Source organism: Zeugodacus cucurbitae, chromosome 6, assembly GCF_028554725.1.
Source record: "Zeugodacus cucurbitae isolate PBARC_wt_2022May chromosome 6, idZeuCucr1.2, whole genome shotgun sequence".
NCBI classification, from domain to species: Eukaryota; Metazoa; Arthropoda; class Insecta; order Diptera; family Tephritidae; genus Zeugodacus; species Zeugodacus cucurbitae.
Window position 1 is genome coordinate 53,221,248 of NC_071671.1, and position 23,124 is coordinate 53,244,371.

The 23,124-nt window shown below is 32.3% G+C and overlaps 1 protein-coding gene across 1 annotated transcript in view; it reads left to right on the top strand.

The window, feature by feature from the left end:
* The first annotated feature begins 475 nt into the window (after positions 1 to 475).
* LOC105212593 (gamma-secretase subunit pen-2) overlaps positions 476 to 23,124 on the top strand; it is a 303,679-nt gene continuing 281,030 nt past the window's right edge. The window contains exon 1 of the mRNA XM_054233594.1: positions 476 to 494. Coding sequence (XP_054089569.1) covers positions 479 to 494 — 16 coding nt within the window. The 5' untranslated portion in view covers positions 476 to 478. The remainder of the gene's footprint in view (positions 495 to 23,124) is intronic.

Genomic DNA, 23,124 nt, shown 5'->3' on the forward strand with positions numbered 1-23,124 from the left:
GGCATTTCAACATTCTTTTGACAACATCACGGCACATGAAGCTTATAAAATTCAGAATATCATTTAAAAACTCTTGGAACAACAAAAATATGACTGAAAATATTCAATACGCCATAAAGTCGGTTTAAAATGGCGGCCGTTAGCCGATAGAATGGATTTATAAAGAGCCATCGCCAACAAAATGCAACTCAGGTGGGAGTCCAAGAAATTCGTGGACAGCGTTTGCATGAAAACGCGCCAGCCGAGCCGCCTATTGTGAAGTCAGAAAGCAAAAAGCCATTAAAGCATCATATTCCCAGCGGGTGTTGTGGGCGGATGTTGATGGAGAAAATTTCGATATGGTGAATGGGCGGATGGAAATGTGAGGAGATATATATTTATCATACACACTTACATAAAAATTCACCTGAAGGCAAACATACATACCACAATACTCCTTTCACCTGGCTTCCTCAAAAAATTCATACAAAACACCACAATGTATATTTGTGTTTATACCATCAACATTGCCGTATAACCGTTATATTGTGGCAATAACAACATGAAAACATCAAGGATATACATGTATAAAGAGCGGTGATAGTTTTCTGCTCAGTGCGCATGAAGTACACGCTTATCCTGCGACTGGCTCTACAGTGTTGAAACTACAGCCGCAACTCTTATTGTTGTTTTTGTCATTGTTGTTGTCGGAGATAACGGTGCTGCTGCTGCTGCTGCTGCTGTGCTGACGTTGATGATGGATTGCTTTGCTAGACATACTCATGTTGCAGCACCGTAAAAAGAGAACGCAAGAAAAATATTTCATGAAGCCGAGGGGAACGTGGCAGGTACCAAGATGAATATTTGTGCTTAACTCTTTGACTTGTTGCGCTGACTTTCGTCGCAGTGCATTTGTGTGTACACAGGTGAACAACTATTATCTACTATTGTTCTGTGCTAGCAACAACAATAACAGTAACAACAACAATAATAATAACAACAATAACAACAACAACAACAATGACCGACTTTGAAGTCGGCTATCAGTTTGCCAGTTGAGTGAGTCGCCAGCATAAAAATTGGTAGAAAGCATGTTAAGAATTGCAGAAAAAAAATAAAGTGGAAAAAAAGCTAGAGTTCATAACAAATGCAATTTTGATATGTGAAAATGATTTATTGCGTCACATGACATTACTGTTGCCCCGCGCTGCTCTTTTCTCTCTCTGCAGGGCCATTAGGGCTGGCGCGTGTTGTAGCAATTTGGTTGAGTGTTACACATGTGTCGTAACATTTTTAAGGGGTTTTTTGTTGTTACCTGAAAGGTACAGTTAATTTTTTGCGTTTTTCCATGTGAATTGTGGTTTTGCAGAGGAAAATTTCGCTTAAGGTAGCTCTTTTTGTTTGCTCTTTGAGACCTACAATGTTTTCCACGGTACACAATATTTTTATGATAAATAAAATATGCGAGACCATGAAACATATTTTATTTATTATAAATAAATGCTGAATCCAATCCAATATTTAAGAAAGTCAATATTTTTTGTTATCAAAGATCAAAAACGTATAAGATGGGATTCAAGAATGGCTTCATTATTTCTTAGCAAAAAATGAAAATGTTGTTTAATATATTGATTTAGAGACTTCGATAATCTTATCTATCTTACCACTTACACGAGGCAAACACGTAAAATCGTTCTTGATCTCAAGGGCGCCAGTTTACCAAACAAAAGTATAACCATATATGTATGTTCAGAAGTATTTGTAGTCTGGAATATGTGATTAAGATGAGGAGACATAAAATTGTCTGTTATTTTTAAACATAACCACAAAGTCATCGAGAACTGTATCTATAAAATTCTCGAATTTATGATTAGGGACTTCGTTTTTTTTTTATTTCGTCGCAGGCTATTTGAATTTTACCTCTATACTCTCGTAACCAAGATGATAAAGAAAGTATAATAGCTTTGTGCACACGATGGTTGTTTGTGAGTCGTAAAACTGAACTCATCAGACTGACAAGTATAGTTGAAATCAGGATATCTATCTATCCGTTAGTCTGTCCGTCCGTCCGTGCAACGGATAACGGATAATAAGTAAAAATTGAGATATCTTAATGAAACTTGGAACACATGTTCCTTGGGACCGTGAGAGGGTTTCGGGTAAAATCGGACCACTGCCACGCCCACAAAATGGCGCAAACCGAAAACACATAAAGTGTCATAACTAAGCCATAAATAAGGTTATAAAAGTAAAATTTGGGACAAAGCATCGCACTAGGCTTAAAAATATTTATATACTGTTTAAGTCCTTGAAACATATTTTGGATGTAAGGCATACTTGTATGTAATTTTTTTGGTGAAGTGGGCGTGGCCTCGCCCTCAAAACGGTTATTTGTATATATCTCGCAAACCAATAAAGCTATTTAAACCAAACTTTCTGCAGTCGGTTCTCTTACGTACCCCACCACACATCATGAAATTAGTTGAAATCGGAAAATAACCACGCCCACATCCCATACAAAGGTTAGGTTGAAAATTACTAAAAATGGGTTATTTCACTAACGAAAAACCTCAGAAATACTAAATTTTACAGAAGAAGGATGCTGCACTCAGATTTTTTACAAAGTGGTAAATGGGCGTGGTATCACCCACTTATGGGTCAAAAACCATATATCAGGAACTACTCGACCGATTCGAATGAATTCGGTATTTCGATAATATTTTCTTGACACCTTGATGACACGTGTAGAAAATGGATGAAATCGGTTCGCAACCACGACAACTTCCCATGTAACTCAATTTTGAACTTAATCTTATTCATTCATTTTCTAATATTTACATAAGGAACCAATGAAGATAGCGAAATAAAACTTGACACAAATACTGTATATGATCTGTGGCATCACTTGTGGAAAAATTGTCGAAATCGGACTATAACTTTTCAAAGCCCCGAAAATCGAAGAATTGAAGAATTCAGTGCCCCATGGTAATTTTCCACCGAAAATTTCGGTAAATCTCTCAGATAATTTAATGTAATTCCGAGGAAATTTTTTTCTTGTAATAGTGTGTCTCTGTATCAGAAATGGTTAAAATCGGGTCATAACTTCCTCTAGCTCTCATATACCTAATAATAGGATTTTCAAATTGGGTCAAATTGTGTGTTATCTTAATAAAAATGTATCAACAAATTGCGAGAGTGTATAATGTTCGGTTGTACCCGAACTTAGCCTTTCCTTACTTGTTAAACATTGTGGTTATGAGTCTTCGAGTACTGTATCGATCTGTATATTAAGGACTTAATGGGTTTGCAATATTTATTACGTTGCAGACTTTTTGAATATTATTTTTTCCTTTAATTTTTTTACGGATACTAGAGATCACATTTTATTGAAAAAATATGTATATCATTTTTTTTTTAAATTCGTTGATTAAAAACTAATATAAAATTTTCCTTTTCTTTTTCAGAATATTTTTGCATCTCACTAAGGAAAAGACCAAAAATACTAACAGGTAGGTAAAATTGTTAACTTTTTCGAGAATTTCGAACTCTATAGTTTAAGATTTCAATACGAACCTTTGCCTAGAGTTCGTCAATAGTTTGAAGATTGATAATGCAGACTTTGCTTTTGTGATAGCCTGTCAGAAAAATGACAAGGAGAGTCATATATAAATATATCTCCAAACATTTAACGATATTGGTAATGATTTTCATCGACTTTTTCATATATATTTTGAACAAAAATTGAACAATGAGGACTTAAATTCCAGCTTTTGGCCAAGAATTGGTCGTGCAATGTCATTTTATGGATCTTCAATAGATTTTCTTTTCTATAAATAAGCATAATTTACTTATTAATGCTACTTGAAAGTGTGCAATGAGTTCGACTTTCGGTATACACTACGGTCCGGTTTCGAAAAACGTTTCATGCTCAATTGAGATTTCCAAAACATCATTATCCAACATAATCGGCTCGTAAATGTCAAATGTAAATGACTGTCAATGATAACTCACCGACAAAAAATGGACCACCCTGTATATAATATATATAAGCAAATTATTTTTTAATGGTTAAAACATTGTTCTTGTTATTTTAGAAGCATTCAATTTGAAAACTAATTGTTTGCAAATAAATATTTTTAAATATTTCCTTCTATTTCCTTCTGTTTTCCGCTTTTTATGCAAACATTTAGCATTTATTCAATAATAATAATAATAATTTTATATCGCTTATTATTCTTACACTGGCTCGTAATCATTTAATTAATAAATAATAGAGTATTCAATTAAGAGCGACCACGTTTGTGGTAATCACTTGAGCGCAAAGCATTTTTCCATAATTTTTTTTCCATTTCTGCTATTGTTTTTGCTTGCTGTCATACAACAAAGTGCGGTCACATACATATGTACATATGTAATATGGGTATAAACTTTGATATTTAAATAAAAAATGATTTAACAGCAGGATAATCAGTCGTGAAATAGCTGCATATCTCTCATACAACATAATTTTATCATTTTCTGCTTGACCTGCTTCTCTCTGTGTCACTGGGTGTCTCTGCTGTGTATGTGTATGTATGTGTATATCAGTTGGTATGTGCTTGCTGTGCATACGCTTATTTAACTCAATATCACTTAATTGCATTCATAATCATATGCAACAGTTAATTTGTGCTTGAGGAATCAGTTGTACAATGTATGATGGAGTGAGTTGAAGCTTGACAACTCAACTGACAACTACAACCGACTCAGTTGTCGCTCTCCCACACAATCATTGACATGGTTTATACTTTTGTGGAAGCGCAATATTAAAATTTAAATTTTAATTAAAAATTTTTGCACTTTGTAACGGTAAAAATTAAATACCGCAATGTAATATAATCAAAGACCAATAATTAATTGAATACTCATTTGGCTGGAATGAGTGCAGTTTTTTTAGTGAATAAAGACAAAAATATTTAAAAAAAATTAAAAAAATACAATAATATCTAGAGTTGTTTAAAAAATATGAAAATAAAAATTCTGTAAAAAACGAAAGCACTCGACAAGCAATAAATAAAACAATATAACAGTTGCAGCTGTCATAGTTACTGTCAAAACTAGTTATGTGTATAAAAATATTATAATACGATTTTTGCCATATTTCTCATATATTCGTAAATATATCCTTTACCACTTACATATACACGTTCATACACCTGTTCAGTCGTATTGTGCATAAATAATTCAGTTGTTTGCATTTTAATGAATTTCATTTATAATTCAAAAACAATTTCCGCAATGAATTTTAACGTATATTCATATGCTCAATTTGCTTAAATTAAATTCCAAACTGAGCAATTGGCCAGCGGTAGCACAGCACAGCTGCTCCTCGTCTCGTTTTATATTATATTAAGAACAGTGTAATTACTTAGTTACAGGTATATGTAAGCTATTTATATATGTGTACATGTTGCTGAATTGCGCTGAGTGAAATACACACATACATATGTACCTATATATTAGTATATGTAGAATATCGGTGTACATTTTCACCACGATGTTGTTCTACATTTAGTTCAATGATATCAAGTAAATCGTGCGTTTATATAATTAAAAAAATGTATGATTTTATCTAGCAGACTTTAGTATTAGCAAATCAAATATTTAGAGTTCATCACTTAAGGCGAACTACAGGTTCAATAAAAGATCCAAATAATATTTTTTTATATACAATCATATATTTCATTTAAACAAATCGGCGTATCAAAGATACGTATTTAAACAGTATTTTGTGAAATTTTTAATTAAAAATTTCGAAAATATGGAAATGTGAATTTTTGACAGAATTTAAACCAAAACTTACTTTTTTGGTCAAATTATATTGGTCGGCATATATTGGCTCGAAAAAAATCCTTCGTTTATAATATAGATAATGATATTCCAAAGATGTGAACAAAACCGCTTCCTAACTTTTTGAGATATCGTGCCCATCGACTTGAAAATTTGAGTTTTGAGATAAACCCGTTTAAAGTTTTATATTCATGAGTGGAACTTTCAAAAGGTATATCTCTTAGAATATTGCTTTGATATTTTTGGATAATATTTTAAATATATTGCACTATATAATACATTGATTCTTACAGATTTATTCAGATAATAGATAAAAAGCAAACAAATTAAAATTTATTAAAATTTTAAATTGTATAGATATGTATAATTTTAGGGTTAAGCACTGTTCGATTAAATCGGTTTATATCGATCTTGGACATTTGTGTCAACATTATCCCAACAAAATATTTGTAGAGATCTGTTTGCATCCTAAACTTATTCTCAACTGAAAATGTCACTTTTTGAGCCGAATTCTCGACATTTGCGGGAATGGCACTGGTCGATTAAATCGTTTTATATCGTTTGCTGGAAATTTGGCTTTTCTTTTTTAATTCCAAGATATTTTTTTCGTACTTTTTTACTATATTAATCTCCAATTATTAAAACATTGAATATTTCACCCAAAATTTGATAATAAAAAAATGTAAAATCACCTTATTTCACTTTGATATTATTTTAAGACAAATTGTTTCAAGGACTTAATGTATATAATGTATATAAATATTGTAAGCCTTAGTATTCTAATATTCAAAAAAGTCACTTATTTGATTCAAGATGAAGTCACTGGTAAAATTTCTTGACTAAATTTATAAACATTGGTAGGTAATAAAGAAAAAAGGAGAGAGATAGACTTTATAATTTTTTAAATAAGACAAGCTTTACTTCCCGTGACAACACCACAAGTAGTGGTTTGCATTCTGGCATACTCATTCTCTCATTCTTGTAAAATAACTTTTCAACTCAACTTACATGTAAATAAATGAAATGAAATGATCTTCTCATGGGTAAAGAAAATATTTCAAATAACAGTTTATGTTCTCAAACCTTATTATACTTGAAAAATGGTGTTCCATAAATGTGCAATTTCTAGAAATTTCTACTACTGAGGAATTTTAAGAAATTTTGTTTATATTCTCTGATAATGAAATGAAATATTGCTTTTCATTGCTTTCATTGCCTCAAAAGCAAATAATATATAAAAATATTTTAAATATATATTTTTTATATAAAATACACGATTATATTTATTGACATGATGTATAAACTTAAATGTCAATCCTGTTTTGACGAAGATCAGATATCAAGGATTGAATTATAGTTCAATGTATTTACTATGCATAAAATTCACATATAATTCCATTCTAATGCTTTGGGGAGAGAGAACAACTGTGATACATTACATTCAATAATTGTTTGCGCTTAAAATACCGCATTCAATTATCTGTTATAACAAAATTGCAAAAGCATGTTACTATACATATTGTTCTGGAAAGCTGTAATGATAAGCGATATTTCACTACTGGTGATTTATTCACTGTGATTGAAATATCGCATATAGCAACTGCGACCAATTTTTGTAAATAACAGTGAATTACAATCGCAATGGTAGTTCAATAATTTGAGTTCTATCACAGTAGCTATGGAGAAGTTTAGTGCTTTTGTTCGATCACAGTACCTTTACAAGGTCAGTAATTCTAATTCGATCACTAAAGCAATAGCAGTTCAGTGATCACAGTAGCAATTTTAGTTGCGATTTCGACAATTTTGAATACGGTGATTACAAAAGCTGTTAAATATACCCAAAATTTATTAATGAGTTAATTGTGATTACAAAAGCAGATAAATTTTGGAAATTCTTAAAATCAATAAATTAGAAAATGTAAAAAATGAAAAAATAAAAGTAGAGTAAAAATTCGCATAAATTCGTTTTTTTCATTGCGATCGCAATAGCAATATAAAATCACAGTGTTTCAAAAATAGCAATATCGCTCATTACTAGAAAGTTGTGGCCTCTTCGATCAAACAATTATTTTTTGATATTAAATTTTACGTTGGTCGGCGCTGTGATCATTAAATGGTTGTAAATTGATTTTTGACATAAATTTAGTGTAAATCAAATTATAAATTAAATTAGTAAAATCAATACACCATTGAAGGTTATAAGCGTGGTATTATCGTGAAAAATCGATGGCTCGTCCTTAAAAACAATAAAATTTACAAAAATCGCTTCACAGCGCCATCTAACGTGAGCTTTAGCTAAAAGTGATTATCGTAAATGTATTCTTCGATCCGAAAAACAGTAATACGTCCACATTTTATATAAAACAGTTTTCTTTTGATCAAATTTAATTATATTTTTTTTTATACAGCGTGATGACCCACTGTGGAAACACATAAATAGTTATCAGTGCTAAAGTCTCGAAGAAGTTTTATAATCTCTCCATGGGTGGTCTCAAATTTTATTTACTTTTGGTTTCTTTAAATACTGAGCAATGTAACTCAATTTTGGAACCCATTTTTGCAGTTTTATATATTGTAATATAGTTACTTCATCAGTTTTATCTTCGTATTATGAAAAATCGAAGTTTTATTAAAAATATCAACTATCAATATTTTATGGGAATTTATAGTTTATTTTCTAACGAGTATTCAAAAATCACGCATTTTAGCTGTAAATGAATTGTAAAAAAAGTCAGGCTAAATAATAAATAGTTTTCAGTTTGCACTTTCTACACTCTTCGTTATATTTATGGAGTATACTATATAATTTTTATGCACGATATACATATATACAGTTGTAAAATATTTTTAGTTCACGTTTTGGCACGATAAATATGTAGTAAAATAAATTATAATAAATATATATATATTTTTTTAATTTTTCTAAAATTTATAGTGTTAAATATGTCATTCTAAATATATTTCTACGAAAATATTTTAAAATTAATTTATATGAAATTGGCTGAGTAGCGTGAGTTGAGTAATGTGTTTTTAAGTGATAAATTATGTTTTATATATGCAAGTAGATAGGATAAGAGTACAAAGAGAGACAAATAATAACTCATAAAAAATGTTTGCGGTATAGTGCAAGTGCTGCTTCAAGCATATATTGGTGAGTTAGTATCTATGTGTGTATGTATGTATGTATGGGTGTTGGTATTTTGTGTGTTTAGCATGCTGTGATTATAATCAATGCATAACGCGGCAAATAAGTATAAAGATTTCATCTTACATTGCAATGAATAACAACAAAATCGTGCTGACGATGCTGATGCTGATGCTGTTGGTGGCGACGATGGCGACGGCAGCAACATGGCGCCCAAGCGACGGCACTCGTTCTATCGCTTTAACTAGCGCGGTGAAACTCGTTTGCTCAGCGTCGGCAGCTGCGGTAACCTACATGTACCGTTATGCACATGCACTTTCACTACTTTTTATGGTAAAAAGACAAACAAACACACTCACTAACACACCTATAAAAACAGTTTCTTGTATGTGTGCGCCTGTTGCAGTTGGCCGCTCAGTCCTTCCGTCGCTTATTTGCTTGCTCGCTTGTTTGTTGTTTGCGCTTGTGTTTGTGCGTGTGTGTGTCTAGGTGCATTTGCATTTAGTTCGTCGCCTCTGCTTTTCGGTTAGTTTTGGTGGCTTTTGCGTTTAGCAAGTCAGTAATTTGCTGCTTTCTCACTTCTTCTTCACTGCATTTTTCGTTTACATTCACTTTGTTGTTGCTTCACTGTTGGCGTTTACTCAATTTCTGGTTGTGCACACACACACACACACACATCCACACAAGTTGGCTGAGCAGCTGCTTAGCTTTTGTGGGTGCAATTGCACACGAAAGTGTTAATTGCAAGTTGATTTTGCGTTTTCTCGGTTTTCAACTAGTTCTTGGCGGCAAGAATTAAGTTTGTTTTTTTGGTTAATTATTTGCTTAATTTCTGGTTTACTTTTGATTATGTTTTACAAGTTGTTAACTGCGCGTTGCTTTTTGTTGTTGTTTTTGATTTTGTGTTTTGGAAGCTTTTGTGTTTTTAGTCGCTTCTGGTTCTGATTAGATTAGAAAGGTAAACCAAAATTAAGGTCGTGATGAGGTTAGTGGTAGTTTGTATGGCAAATTTTTGTAGAAATTGAATGCTTTTATTTATATAATTTTTTAATTTTTATCCTTTGCTTTGTTGTTAGTACTTGTTTAAATTTATATTACATTTCATTTTACTTTTATACATTTTTTTAATTATTTATATTTTTTTATGATTTTCTAATTATATCTAATGATTTAATGTTGTTGTTTTTAAGTTTGTTACTAATGGTAATTTATTTGGAATGTTTTATATTAATTTTCAAAGCTATGCATGTTTTTACTAAAAATATTTATTTCTGAATTTGTATAGCATACCTTTAGGAGCAATTTGAAAATTCAACTCAAACTATAGAGTAAGTCTAAGTATATATGAAAAACGGATAATAGACCACAAGACTAGTTCCAATTTCATGAAATATTAATTAGTCTCTTGTTAGGAACATTTTGCGAATATGAGACATGTAGATATAGGTCTGGTAATTTTACTTGAAACATTTGGAGTTGTGTAGTGAAATGCGTTTAGTTAGTAATTCGAATTTCACTTGAAAAAAATATGCCTCACAAAATGGCACTATGAAAAGTCGATTCTTCCACTAATACTAATACTTAATTATTGGAAAATTTTAATGAAACATTTTTCCTTGTGCCACTGGTATGTCCGCCAGCCTATTCGAGTATGCCTTGGTTTTCAATGTACTATGTGGAAAAAAATACATTGTTATAGAAAATATTTATCGGAGTGTCTTCATTCTTTTAATTTAATTATCAAAATCAACTATTTAGGTTTTTAATTCAATTCACATTTTATTATTGAGAATACTCACAAATTCTATACTGATAAATGTGACAAAAAAATGTATTTAGAAGTAGTAGAAGTAGAAGTTGTATACTTACATAACATTACTGATTAAATCAATTGCAATTTGTGTAGCAATATTAATTTTAAATGTATAGTTTTGGTTTATGTAAATAAGAAACAAATCTAATATAAATGCAATTTTCTAAAAATATATGTTATTCGCACCATCTATCGGCATATTATGTTCATTATATTCTAGTAATAACTTTGGAGTCACAATCAAATGATCATTCTGTATTTATTTAGTCATCAAGTCTTATATTAAAGTTTCCTATAGGTTAAAGAAAAATTATTTTTCTTTGAATTTGACTATTTCCAGTGCTATTATTTCCTATTTTTTCACTAGTACGAGTGTTTTGATTTTAATAAATTGCCTGTTATATAATTGTAAATTTTTTATATGTGCCGCTTTTAAATTTTCACTATTTTTATTTATTTTTAATTTCATTATTTGCTGCTTATTTTTTTTTTTTAATTTCAATTATTAGAATTGAATTTAATGAATCTAAATTAAATGATTCTTTGTTTGGTTTATTTTATGTCATTGGAACTTATTTATAATAACTTTACTTTATTTGTTTTAAATTTTAAATTCAATTCTTTTTTTTTAATTAATGTTTTTTTCAATATTTTTATTTTACGCAATTTAATTTAATTTTAATTGTTTTATTTTATTTATCATTAGAGTGAAGTTATAAGTTACATTTTTTAAAACATTTTTATTTTGGCATTGTATTTACATTTATTTTAGGTATATTTTCATTATTTCTTTTTATCCGCTTTAAAAATCAAAATTTAAAAAAATATTTATTTTTCAACTTTAGTTATCCTTTTTTATAAAAAAAATGTATAATAAAACAATTTTATATAAATACAGTGGAACTTCTTTAACTCGAATCACCATAATTCACAAAAAAAAACTTCGAGTTACAGAAATTTTCATTAAAACATACATTTTTCAAAAAGCTGTAAAATATAGATTTACCCACAGTTTTAGTTATTTACTTCACAAAAAGATTTATTTAAATTCATTAAATCATGTATTCTGTAGTTTTGTTTGTTACACTTTGCTATTGTTTGACTCTTGCCTTTGTTACACGATGTATGAAATCTATAAGTGTAGTATCATATTTTTTGTTCGCCTCCATACGAATATAGGGACTCCTTTAAAATGGTTTCTTGATAGTAAAATTTTAAATTTTGTATTATGCCCTGGTCGAAAAGTTCGACTTATGGAACGAAATTTGTATGAAATTTGACTTGTATGGCCAATTTAAGAGTTCGAGTTATGGAGATCTTCGACTTATAGAAGTTCGGGTTATTTAAGTTCCATTGTATTTATAAACATTGTATAATATTTTTTATTATTAAATTATATTTTTATTATTTTTTATTATATGCCTTTAAAACTAGTTGTTTCATTTTATCATTTTATACGTAAGCATTTAATTGAATTTATTTTTATGAAATTTTTTAGTTTCATTTTATTTAATTTTATACTGTTTGTTTTATTTTTCTAGTTTTAACTTTTTGAATTATTTTTAATTTTTATTTTTTAAGTCCCTTTCTAAAAATATAACATTTGTAATTAATGTACCATATTTTATTTTGGTTCAATTCATATTTTAAATAATAGTTTTTTTAATATTATTTTATGCAAACATGTTTTTACCTTTCTATATATGTTTTTATTTTATTTCATCTATTTTTATATAATAATTTAGTTTTAATATTTGGGTTTTTTATTTTATTTTTTTATACCTTTTTTTATTGATAACTAATTTTTATTATTATGTTTATTGTTTTTAAATTGTCTTCCCTCATTTAATTTAATTTAATCATTTATATTAATTTCTTTTCCACCACCTTACCTTCTGTGCCTCTCAATTTTTGTGTGTTAATATACTTATTTGGATTTAATTACATCTTATTTTGACCTTGTAAAGTAGTTCATCATATTTTTGATTTTTTTTAATTTGATTTTATAGATAATTTTGTTAATTATTTACACTTATTTATTTTCCATTTCACCTTTTGACATTTTTATTTTTCACTTATAAAAAATACTTTGTGCTTACTTGCTTTAAAGAAACCGTTAACTTGTTAGTTTGCATTATTTACAAAAATTGCTTAAGTTAGTTTTAGTAAGTTTTGAGTTCTTTGTAAGAACTGTAGGCATGAATTCAAAATAAAAAAAAATAAGATTATCAGTTTAATTTATATTTAATATTTATTATTATTAATAATAAATTTTGAAATTTGTTTACAAACTGGACTTCACTTGGGTATTAGTTTAAGTTAATTTCTTATTTATTTACTTATTTAATTTATTTTTTTTTTATAACTTCAATTTATCTTCTAAATTATTATTAATTTTACTTTTTATTTATTTATTATTATGATAGAAGACAGTTTGCCTTTTTGTTTTTGCGTATAGATTGCGAAAAGAGGGTGTGGTGTTGTAGTCCACGGCGATAGTAAGTGTTGTAGCAAATGAATGAAAAACCGTTCTGATCACTGCTGCCCAGCTGCCACAGCTGTTGAGCCTCGACTGCTCGCTGGAGCATGACGCGCCACAGCAAGTTGCTTAACTAACGCCACTTGCTTGCTACACACCCTTACGGCATAATGCGACTGTGTGTGTGTGTGGCGGCCAATAAGGTGTTGCTGGCTGGCTGACTGCCACAAGTGTTGCAAGTAAGATCAGCGCGCGCCAACGAAAAGCACCGCTGCCGACCAACTTCCGACTACAACTTCGGACGTCGTTTAGGCGTCGGAAATGGCATCGTGTACCGAATATGACGATTTATGGATGGCGCGTAGCAGCGTCGTCACGACACGGACTACAGCGATAAGCAGGACAGTTGAAGTCTGCACTTTTACCTGGTGTGTGGTGGCAGGTGTTGCTGCCACACTTGTGGATAGTTTGGTGAGGATGACTTTGAGGGTGGTCAATAGTGGTGGTGTGCAAGGTGTTGGGGTGTGGTGTGTGTGTCTACTGGTCCGGTGTTGTTGTTGTATGCGCTCAAACAATATTGCAACACTTTATAGGTCGCATGCTGCTCGGTACGATTTAGCGGCCGAATGAAGTGTAACGAGTCGAGTGCGGTGTAACGGTATTTATGACAGTGTATGCGCTTTTGAAAATGCGTGTGTGTGCGTGTACCGCGCCCACTTCACAATGCCATTAAATGGCGTGAATGCAACAGCATTGAGTTGCATCCAAGTGGCGCTGTTTTGGAGCAGTCTTTTTATTTGCTCGGATTTGTTTTCAATTTTGAAGGAGTTTGTTTATTTATTTTAGAACTTTCTGATTTTTCTACTTTTATTTTAGACTTTGCTGATTATTTGTTTATTATAATTTTTTTTTATCAAAAATTTTAACTTCAAAATAAAATGTATATTTTGGAGCTTCGAAAAAATTGCGGTTTCGAATTTTATTAAATTTACTTTAAGAAATTTTTCAAAAAAATTTCGATTTTTGTTATGTTTTTTTTCAAGCTTTTGTGTCGTTTTCGAACTTTCTTTGAGGTATTTTTTCCATTTACTATTTACAAGGTTTATGTTGTTATTTTATTCGTTTTTACTTTTTAATTTCATTTGAAATAGTTTATTTTTTTTATTTCTTGTCTTAAATAGTCTTTCTCCGTAGAGTTTTCTTCAAAGAATTTGTATCAATATTTTATATTGAAATTTTTTTACAGTAATATTTTGTCTTTATAAATTACTTTGCGTTCCCATTTTATTTAGAATTCAAAGAAAACTGTTCTAGGTAAATGATTCGAACATGAATTTTCAATTTTTTTAATTCAAAATTATTTTTTATTTTTTCAAAAATTTCAAACATATTTTTCCAATTTTTGTTTAAATAAATTTTCACGCCCTTAATATGTCTGTTGAATTATTAAAATTTTCTTTTGTTAAAAGAATTTTTCACAGTCTCCTGATGGAATACTTTTTTCTTCATTTCTCACGTTCTTTATATATTTCTATTTGAATATTTCAACACTTTTTTTAAATTTTCAAAATCCTCAAAAAACACTTTTAACCGTTACACTACAAATATACACTTCGAAATTCAACTACTTTGCTCGCGAACTGCCTTCCGTTAGCTGCTGTTTTGTCTTACTAAATAGTTTTGTTGTTGTTGCTCATCTCAGCTTATTTTGATTTGATAACTATTGCATTTGTTTTTGTAATTTGTATTTGTTGTAATGTGTGTTCTTGTAATTCTTGTATGTAAGTCCACTAAGAAGCTTTAGCCTTAGCTTCAAGCTTCAGCTCGGAAGCGCTATCAACTACACCGTTGCGTGGGAAATTATAAACTGAATCCTCGTTGGTCCAGTCAAGTCTTCAGCTGCTTTGCTCAGCTCTGTCTCACTTTACATGCGCTTGGCCAACGCTCAATTTAGTGTGCGGCAGCTGCTGCTAAGAAAGAAAGTGGTCCTCGCAGCAGCAGCAGTAGCAGCAGCGGCAGCAACAGTAAACAGCATCTGTTCGTTCGCCATTACTCGTTCGTTTCAAGTTCGCCCTTTCGTACGCGCTTTGCTGCTGCCCTTGATGTCGCCGCCGCCGCCGCCTCGACCACTCGGCTTGTGCTCGCAGTTCTTATCAGCTTGCCGCTCGTCGTGTTGGTGTTCGCGTGACTTCGTTTATTTTCGTGTTTTTTTTTTTGTTTTTACAATTTTTCTAAAGCATACTTTTGGGAAGCAACACGTTGAAAGAAATGTGAGTGAGTGAGTTCTCATTGTCGGCGCTCTCTCAAGTGCGAGTCTGCGAGTTGAGTGCATACATTTGCTCTCTGCGCTCTCTTACAACTATTAACTGCATGTTTTTGTTGTTTTCTCTGTGCCAGCTGGCAATGCTGTCGTCACTCACCAGCCTCTCCCGCACTCAATTGCGCTCTTTCAATTGACTCACTCACTCAACTGGCTTGTAATTTGCTCTCTTCCATCACTGTCACGTGTTGCATGCCACTTGAGTGTAAGCTCTGTAGCCTTCTAGAAATGCATTTTGCTGTTGCTGCTATTGTTGTTGTTGTTTTAAATAAGCTGATAACACTGATAGGGGCGGTGGCGATGGCCTTCGTCAGCAGCTGCTGCCGTTGCTGCTCTGTCATTATGCCTCGTTTGTGCATCACCAACTTTATTATTGTTGTTTTCATGCTGTTGCAAGTGCATTGTTGTTGGCTGGTTGGTATAGCTATTGTTTTTCTTGTTGTTTAAGGTGTGGTAAGTGGGTGTGTTATTTGCATGCATTCAGCAGTCGTAACTCTCTCCGTATGTGTGTTTGTGTGCCCATGCATGTCTGTTGCTGTTGTTGATGTTGTTGTGGCAAGCGTTTTTTGTAAACACCGCGCTTCCATGTATTGTCTGTTTGGGGTTTCGTTGCAGCTCGTCAAGTTTGTGTGTAGTTCTTGTTGTTTTTAGACGAAGTTGCCAGTATAATAATTGCAGTTTAAGGGCTTCACAGTTAAAACTACACTTTTTAGAGAAGCTCTGCGCTGATCTATTTAATTCAATTCCGAGTTTATTTTTAAACAAAAGTAATAAAATTAAAGTTCTGAGTTTAGTGAATCTGAATTACTTTAAAACTTGTTGAATGCGTGTTTTAACCATTTCTCTCGTCGACTACAAGTCACATACTTGTAGCGAGGAAATTGGACGCAAAATTGGAAGATTCCAGAATATCGGTAGATTTGATGCGGAAAATATCATCTTTGTCTTGCTTATTGCAGACGAAATGGCTTTCTGATATCTTAAAATGTTCCAATGTTGAAGAATATTTGTCTTGGCTGAAGATGAGTGATGAGCGATATTGTTATTTTTAAATTACTGTGATTTCATATTGCTATTGCGATTACAACTCTGCTATTCAATAATTCACTGCTAATTACAATAATTGATCGCAGTTGCTATATGCGATCACAGTGAATAAAGTCACCGGTAGTAAAATATCGCTTATCATTACTGAAGATATGTGTGTCGGTTTTCTGCTTAATGCACTAATGCAAACAGCTGTAGCTGATCAGATAATCAAAGAACAATTGTTACCCGACTTATGATAAATATTGGTATCAATATTTATTTTATTTATTTATTTATTTATCAATAGATTGCCGAAAAGCTGTATTTAACCTCAGCATATACTCCACCAAATTAGGGTCGCCCTTGGTCTTAGCAAGGTTCAGCTCGCCATAATCATAGGTGTCCGTACTGGACAGTGCCCGATGGCACTAAATGCCATGTGGCTAAATATCCTAACGGATGATAGATTGAGTCATCGAGACATTTTCTCCTTCATTCGGAGAACCAGTTGAACTGTCCCGATTACAAATTAGTAGCCTTTACAAATTCGGACACGGCTCAAAGCGCTTCGTGCATTCATTTTGAGAGTTTGTGTCATCACAAAATACTGGTTCTAGTTGTTTAAGTGGAATCTCCGGTTGCACAGGTATCAGCCCTTTAACCTAATCTAACCTAATCCATGGTATTCTTTAGTATTCATGTAAAGTCCAGTTAATCACTTATTACTCATTGATAGCTTGAAAGAATAGTTCACAAAATACTTCACAAATCTGTTGTCTGATCGTTCTGAATGTCCATATTTCTCGAATAAAATATCCTCATAAAGTGGACATAATAGAAATGATAACTTTCTTGGGGCACTAAAAAATTACAATCTCTGCGTGTTTGAGCCAATTTTGAGACTCTATACCAAAATAAAATCTTAAAATTTTGACTTAAATTCGAGTTAAAGATTTTATTCGTGTACATAACTCAGGATGGCAATAAAAAATACATATAGTAGTCAAGGTTTCTGTTAAATTGATTTGTTTAGCATTAGTCAAATGAAAGTAGTTTTTTGCTAATAATTGTATTATTTTATCTTCATAATTAACGGGTGATTTTTTTGAGGTTAGGATTTTCATGCATTAGTATTTGACAGATCACGTGGGATTTCAGACATGGTGTCAAAGAGAAAGATGCTCAGTATGCTTTGACATTTCATCATGAATAGACTTACTAACGAGCAACGCTTGCAAATCATTGAATTTTATTACCAAAATCAGTGTTCGGTTCGAAATGTGAAATCCGCTTTTTTATCGACAAATTTTGTTCAGCGATGAGGCTCATTTCTGGTTGAATGGCTACGTAAATAAGCAAAATTGCCGCATTTGGGGTGAAGAGCAACCAGAAGCCGTTCAAGAACTGCCCATGCATCCCGAAAAATGCACTGTTTGGTGTGGTTTGTACGCTGGTGGAATCATTGGACCGTATTTTTTCAAAGATGCTGTTGGACGCAACGTTACGGTGAATGGCGATCGCTATCGTTCGATGCTAACAAACTTTTTGTTGCCAAAAATGGAAGAACTGAACTTGGTTGACATGTGGTTTCAACAAGATGGCGCTACATGCCACACAGCTCGCGATTCTATGGCCATTTTGAGGGAAAACTTCGGAGAACAATTCATCTCAAGAAATGGACCCGTAAGTTGGCCACCAAGATCATGCGATTTAACGCCTTTAGACTATTTTTTGTGGGGCTACGTCAAGTCTAAAGTCTACAGAAATAAGCCAGCAACTATTCCAGCTTTGGAAGACAACATTTCCGAAGAAATTCGGGCTATTCCGGCCGAAATGCTCGAAAAAGTTGCCCAAAATTGGACTTTCCGAATGGATCACCTAAGACGCAGCCGCGGTCAACATTTAAATGAAATTATCTTCAAAAAGTAAATGTCATGAACCAATCTAACGTTTCAAATAAAGAACCGATGAGATTTTGCAAATTTTATGCGTTTTTTTTTTTAAAAAAGTTATCAAGCTCTTAAAAAATCACCCTTTATATAGGAAAAAGTCTTCAGGACACGATAATATTACTCCAAAAATGTTAATTGAGTTGCCAAATCTTGCTATATCAGTGCTCTCTTTGCTCTTTAATGCAATTCTTGGTTTCGGGTACTATCCAATTTCGTGGAAAAAGTCGCAGATCATCATGATATATAAACCTGGAAAAGACTTAACACAACCATCTTCCTACAGACCAATAAGTCTCTTACCATGTCTTTCCAAAATATTCGAAAAAGTTTTACTATCAAAAATGTCTCCTTTCCTCCACGAAAATAATATAATACCAACCCACCAATTCGGGTTTCGTGCTAAACATGGCACAGTGGAGCAAGTGAATAGAACTACAAACGAAATAAGGAAAGCATTCGAGCACAGAGAGTACTGTTCAGCTATTTTTCTCGATGTAGCTCAGGCGTTCGATAAGGTCTGGCATGTAGGCCTTTTATGGAAAATCAAAAACGTTTTACCTTACGAATTGCATAAAACATTGGAGTCATATTTAAGAAATAGGAAATTTACAGTTAAAGTAGCAGATTTTATATCAGAAGAACGAGCAATAAGGGCCGGTGTACCTCAGGGCAGTGTATTAGGCCCTACTCTGTACATAATATATACAGCAGACATTCCAATAGCTAATAACGTATTGACATCCACTTTTGCGGATGACACAGCCATAGTAAGCCGAAACAAATGCCCCATTAGAGCATCAAGAGTATTAGAGGAGCACTTAACTTGTGTCGAAGAATGGCTAGCCAACCGATTTGGATGTATGGTATTCAACTGTGGGGTACGACCTGTGCAACCAACATTGATATAATTCAGAGATTCCAATCTACAATGCTTAGAACAATAACGGGTTCACCATGGTACATGCGTAATGAAAATATCCATAAGGATCTTGATATTCCTATGGTAAAGAAGGAAATAGAGGACAGCTGAAAGAAATATATTTCTAAACTTCGTGAACATCCAAACCCATTGGCAAATGCCTTGGTACATTCCAATCAAACTCGTTTAAAAAGAAGAGATCTACCTGCCTACTAAAGAGCATCGTTCTACCAAAAAGCTCAAACACATTCTTGAGCTTACTTAGTTGTAAATAGATTTAAGATTTTAATACTTATTGTTAGGCTTTAAACAAAGCAGATTCAATAAATAAAGAAATATTGGAAAAAAATAATAATAATTATATAGGCATTACTCCTTTCTTTTATACATTTTTTTATCCTTTTCCAATATTAACATATTTTGCGAATAATGACTTTCAAAATGGCCCTGCTTCGCGGAATTTTTCAAAAGTTGCTTTAAATCACTACAATCACTATATAACAACATGTTCTTACAATTCAGTCTAAGCACAAACGGGTCTATCTAAGAAGTAAATGAACCTCATAATTTATAATACTTTAATCTCTAAACTTATTTCCATACTCAAGAAGTTATTTTAAACAAGTTGCGGATATCTTCTATGTATCAACAAATTGCAATATCCATTGTTTAAAAAGAACTAATTTTCATTGTAATAATGTACCCCAGTTAAATAATTATATGCGCATTTCTGCTTTTGTTTATATTTCTTATTCATTTTTATTTTTTGGATTTCGGTAAATGTGGATTAAAAGGTTGATATGTTCCCGTTACTATGCAACGAAAATTGTTTCATACTTTTCTCGTTCGTTCTACCGTTAAGAATATGCTTGTGAATTGGGTATTGCATAGTAAATATGTATATGTGCAAAATCAGTTAAGCGGACCTTTCTTACTGATAATGTCGCAGCAAAAACTTTTTTTGCTAAATATTGTTTTCAAAATTATTGTAGCTGCATGAAATCGGTTCCAAAATGGCACTAGACCAAAGCGACATCGCTTCTTAAAAACCTCACTAATTATGGTATAGTGCGACGCCGCGGACGAAAAACAACATTGATGAGCGGTGCGAAAGGATGATTCGACGTCTAGTAGTTGCGGACTTGATAAGCAGCGATCAAATATGGACCTAGTTAAGACAGAAAATCACAATAAATATAATTTTTCCAATTATACATAAAAATCAGTTTCTGAAACACACCTCCATGGCACCTAAACCAACGCTAAAGAAAGACACAATAAGCACATTTGAGATTTGCAAATAAATACCAATTCTGTGCCGATGAGTGATAGAATACAGTCTTTAGTGATGAAAAAAAAATAAATTTGGTCGGCCCAGGTTATTGCAAGAACTATTGGAGAGATTCGCACCAGGAACGACGGTCCTAATTCAAGCGATGTTTTGGAAGCGGTACCTTGATTTCATGGGCTGCATTTTGCTGCTGTGGAAAGCTATATACATGTTTTATATTCACTCAAATGAATGCTAATATCAATGTAGATCTTTTGGACAGCGAGTTAATAAAATTTGCTGGCAATATTTATGGCATATAACTGGACATATCGAAAGGATAACGCTTCAATCCACACAAGGAACATCTTTAACGACCGGAAAATTCCGGTATTACAATGTGCAGCCTAAATTCTATTGAGGATCTCTGGGGGACCTCTCTGCTCCTGTTTTCCAAAACGGAAGGCAGTTTGAGACAGTACGTCACCTTAAATTAGCCATAAAGCGAGAATTTGCCAATATTTACATAACTATTCTACAGTCAGTAGTTAATTCTCTGATTAAGCGGCTTAATTTAGTTTTAAAACATAAGGACAATTCTACTGACTATTAAAATAAACATTTCTTTCAGTTAAACTCAAATGTATAGGCTTTACTAGTAAAAATAATAAAATGCACATATAAATATTTACTATTAGCCTAAACTTCAATTCTGTTTTATAGTTAAAAAAATATTTTGAAATTTGTTAATTTTTTGTTTTTTATATCGTATACATTAATAATAACAAACCTGCATACTCAGAAATATTTTGCAATTTTGTAATCTTAAATTTTTTCGCAAAAGTTCATGCATATATAATTATTTGACTGAGGTTTTTCGGGTAAGGATTTGTTGTTTGTTACGCTAACATCAGCGTTGTTGATTGAACGCAATATTTTTTTCAACTCTTATTCAAATATAAAGTTGCAGTATATGCATAGTATACTACATATAATATATTAATATGACGGTGTGCCATGACGTATGATGAACCTTTGTTGCCGTAGGTTAAGCTTAGTTAGTGAGCCATATTTACAAGACTTTGAGTATAAAGTTTGAATTAAGAAATGGAGCTTAATGCGAAGGAGTTAATCCTTATTCCGAAGACCTCGTTCGAAATATTTCAAAACAGCTTTATTGTAAATTATTGAAAATTGCTATCAACCCGTATTGAAACCGTTTAAAAAATGAAAAGAAATAATTTAAGAGCTTTAAAAAATCCGACACATTTTAATTTTTATCTTCTCTTTGATAATGTGCTACCTTCCTTCTATTAAGAACGGTAGTTTCACTTGAACTCCCACGCCACCTTTCTCGCCCCAAATGCCGCACTCACATTGTCTAGCATTTTCCGTGCTTTATACCGGTTGATTGGCTTTTTTGCGTTGCTTACACGTTGCTTTGTTTACTTGACTTCCGTTCACCGCCTTAAGGACTTTGCCATTTCACAGAAAAATACGACAAATACATACATACACACATAGAGTACGCTCGAATAGCGGAAATATGACATGCCATACTATTAAAATATAGACAGCAATGTCAAATAGCTGTAGGAGAATATGTGATTATACATATTCATACATCGCATATCAAAAATATATACATATATTTTCATTCGTATTAAAAATACGTTACATGAACCTGCAAACCGCCGCCATTCTCGTTGAGCTCCGAGCAACTCCCCGTTAGTCCTTTAGCAGTTGTTGTGTGGCAGCAAAACTTATGCTAACAATGTTTGCCAAAGCTAATGAATATGCCGAGCAGCAAGTCAGCTCCAAATAAAGACATTATTGCACAGCTTGAGGTATTGAGTCAAAGGCAATGTGCAAAAGCTTTGTTATGGCAGTCCTTTGAGGGCGGGCAAGGTCGCGTCGCCGAATTTAGCGAAACCGCGAATAGTTCATAGACGATTTAACTTTATTAATTCAGTCGGTAAACTCATTCGCCTAGCAAATATTGGTGGGTTTAGAAATTCGCGGCTTTTAGTTTTATTTCATAAGCTTCGTTCACTTACTAATTAATAGAGTGCCTAGAGTACCTATGTGTGGATAGGTGTATCACAGATTAAGTAAATAAAGTTCGATGGTGTAATCGAACAGGATTAGAAGATTGGGATGAATTGTATCAGCATTTTGAGAATGAAAAGTTATGGGCTGCCAAGAAATAATTGTAAAAAGCTCACTGATGTAAACCCGTTTTATAAAAACGTTTCCTATACACATTTAATTTATTTATAAGATATTATATATTTGAAATGATAAAATTATAAAAATCACGAACTGGTAGTGAATAGCTCAGAAAGCTTTTAAAAAGCTCACAATACTATATATGTAAAATGGTATGCAT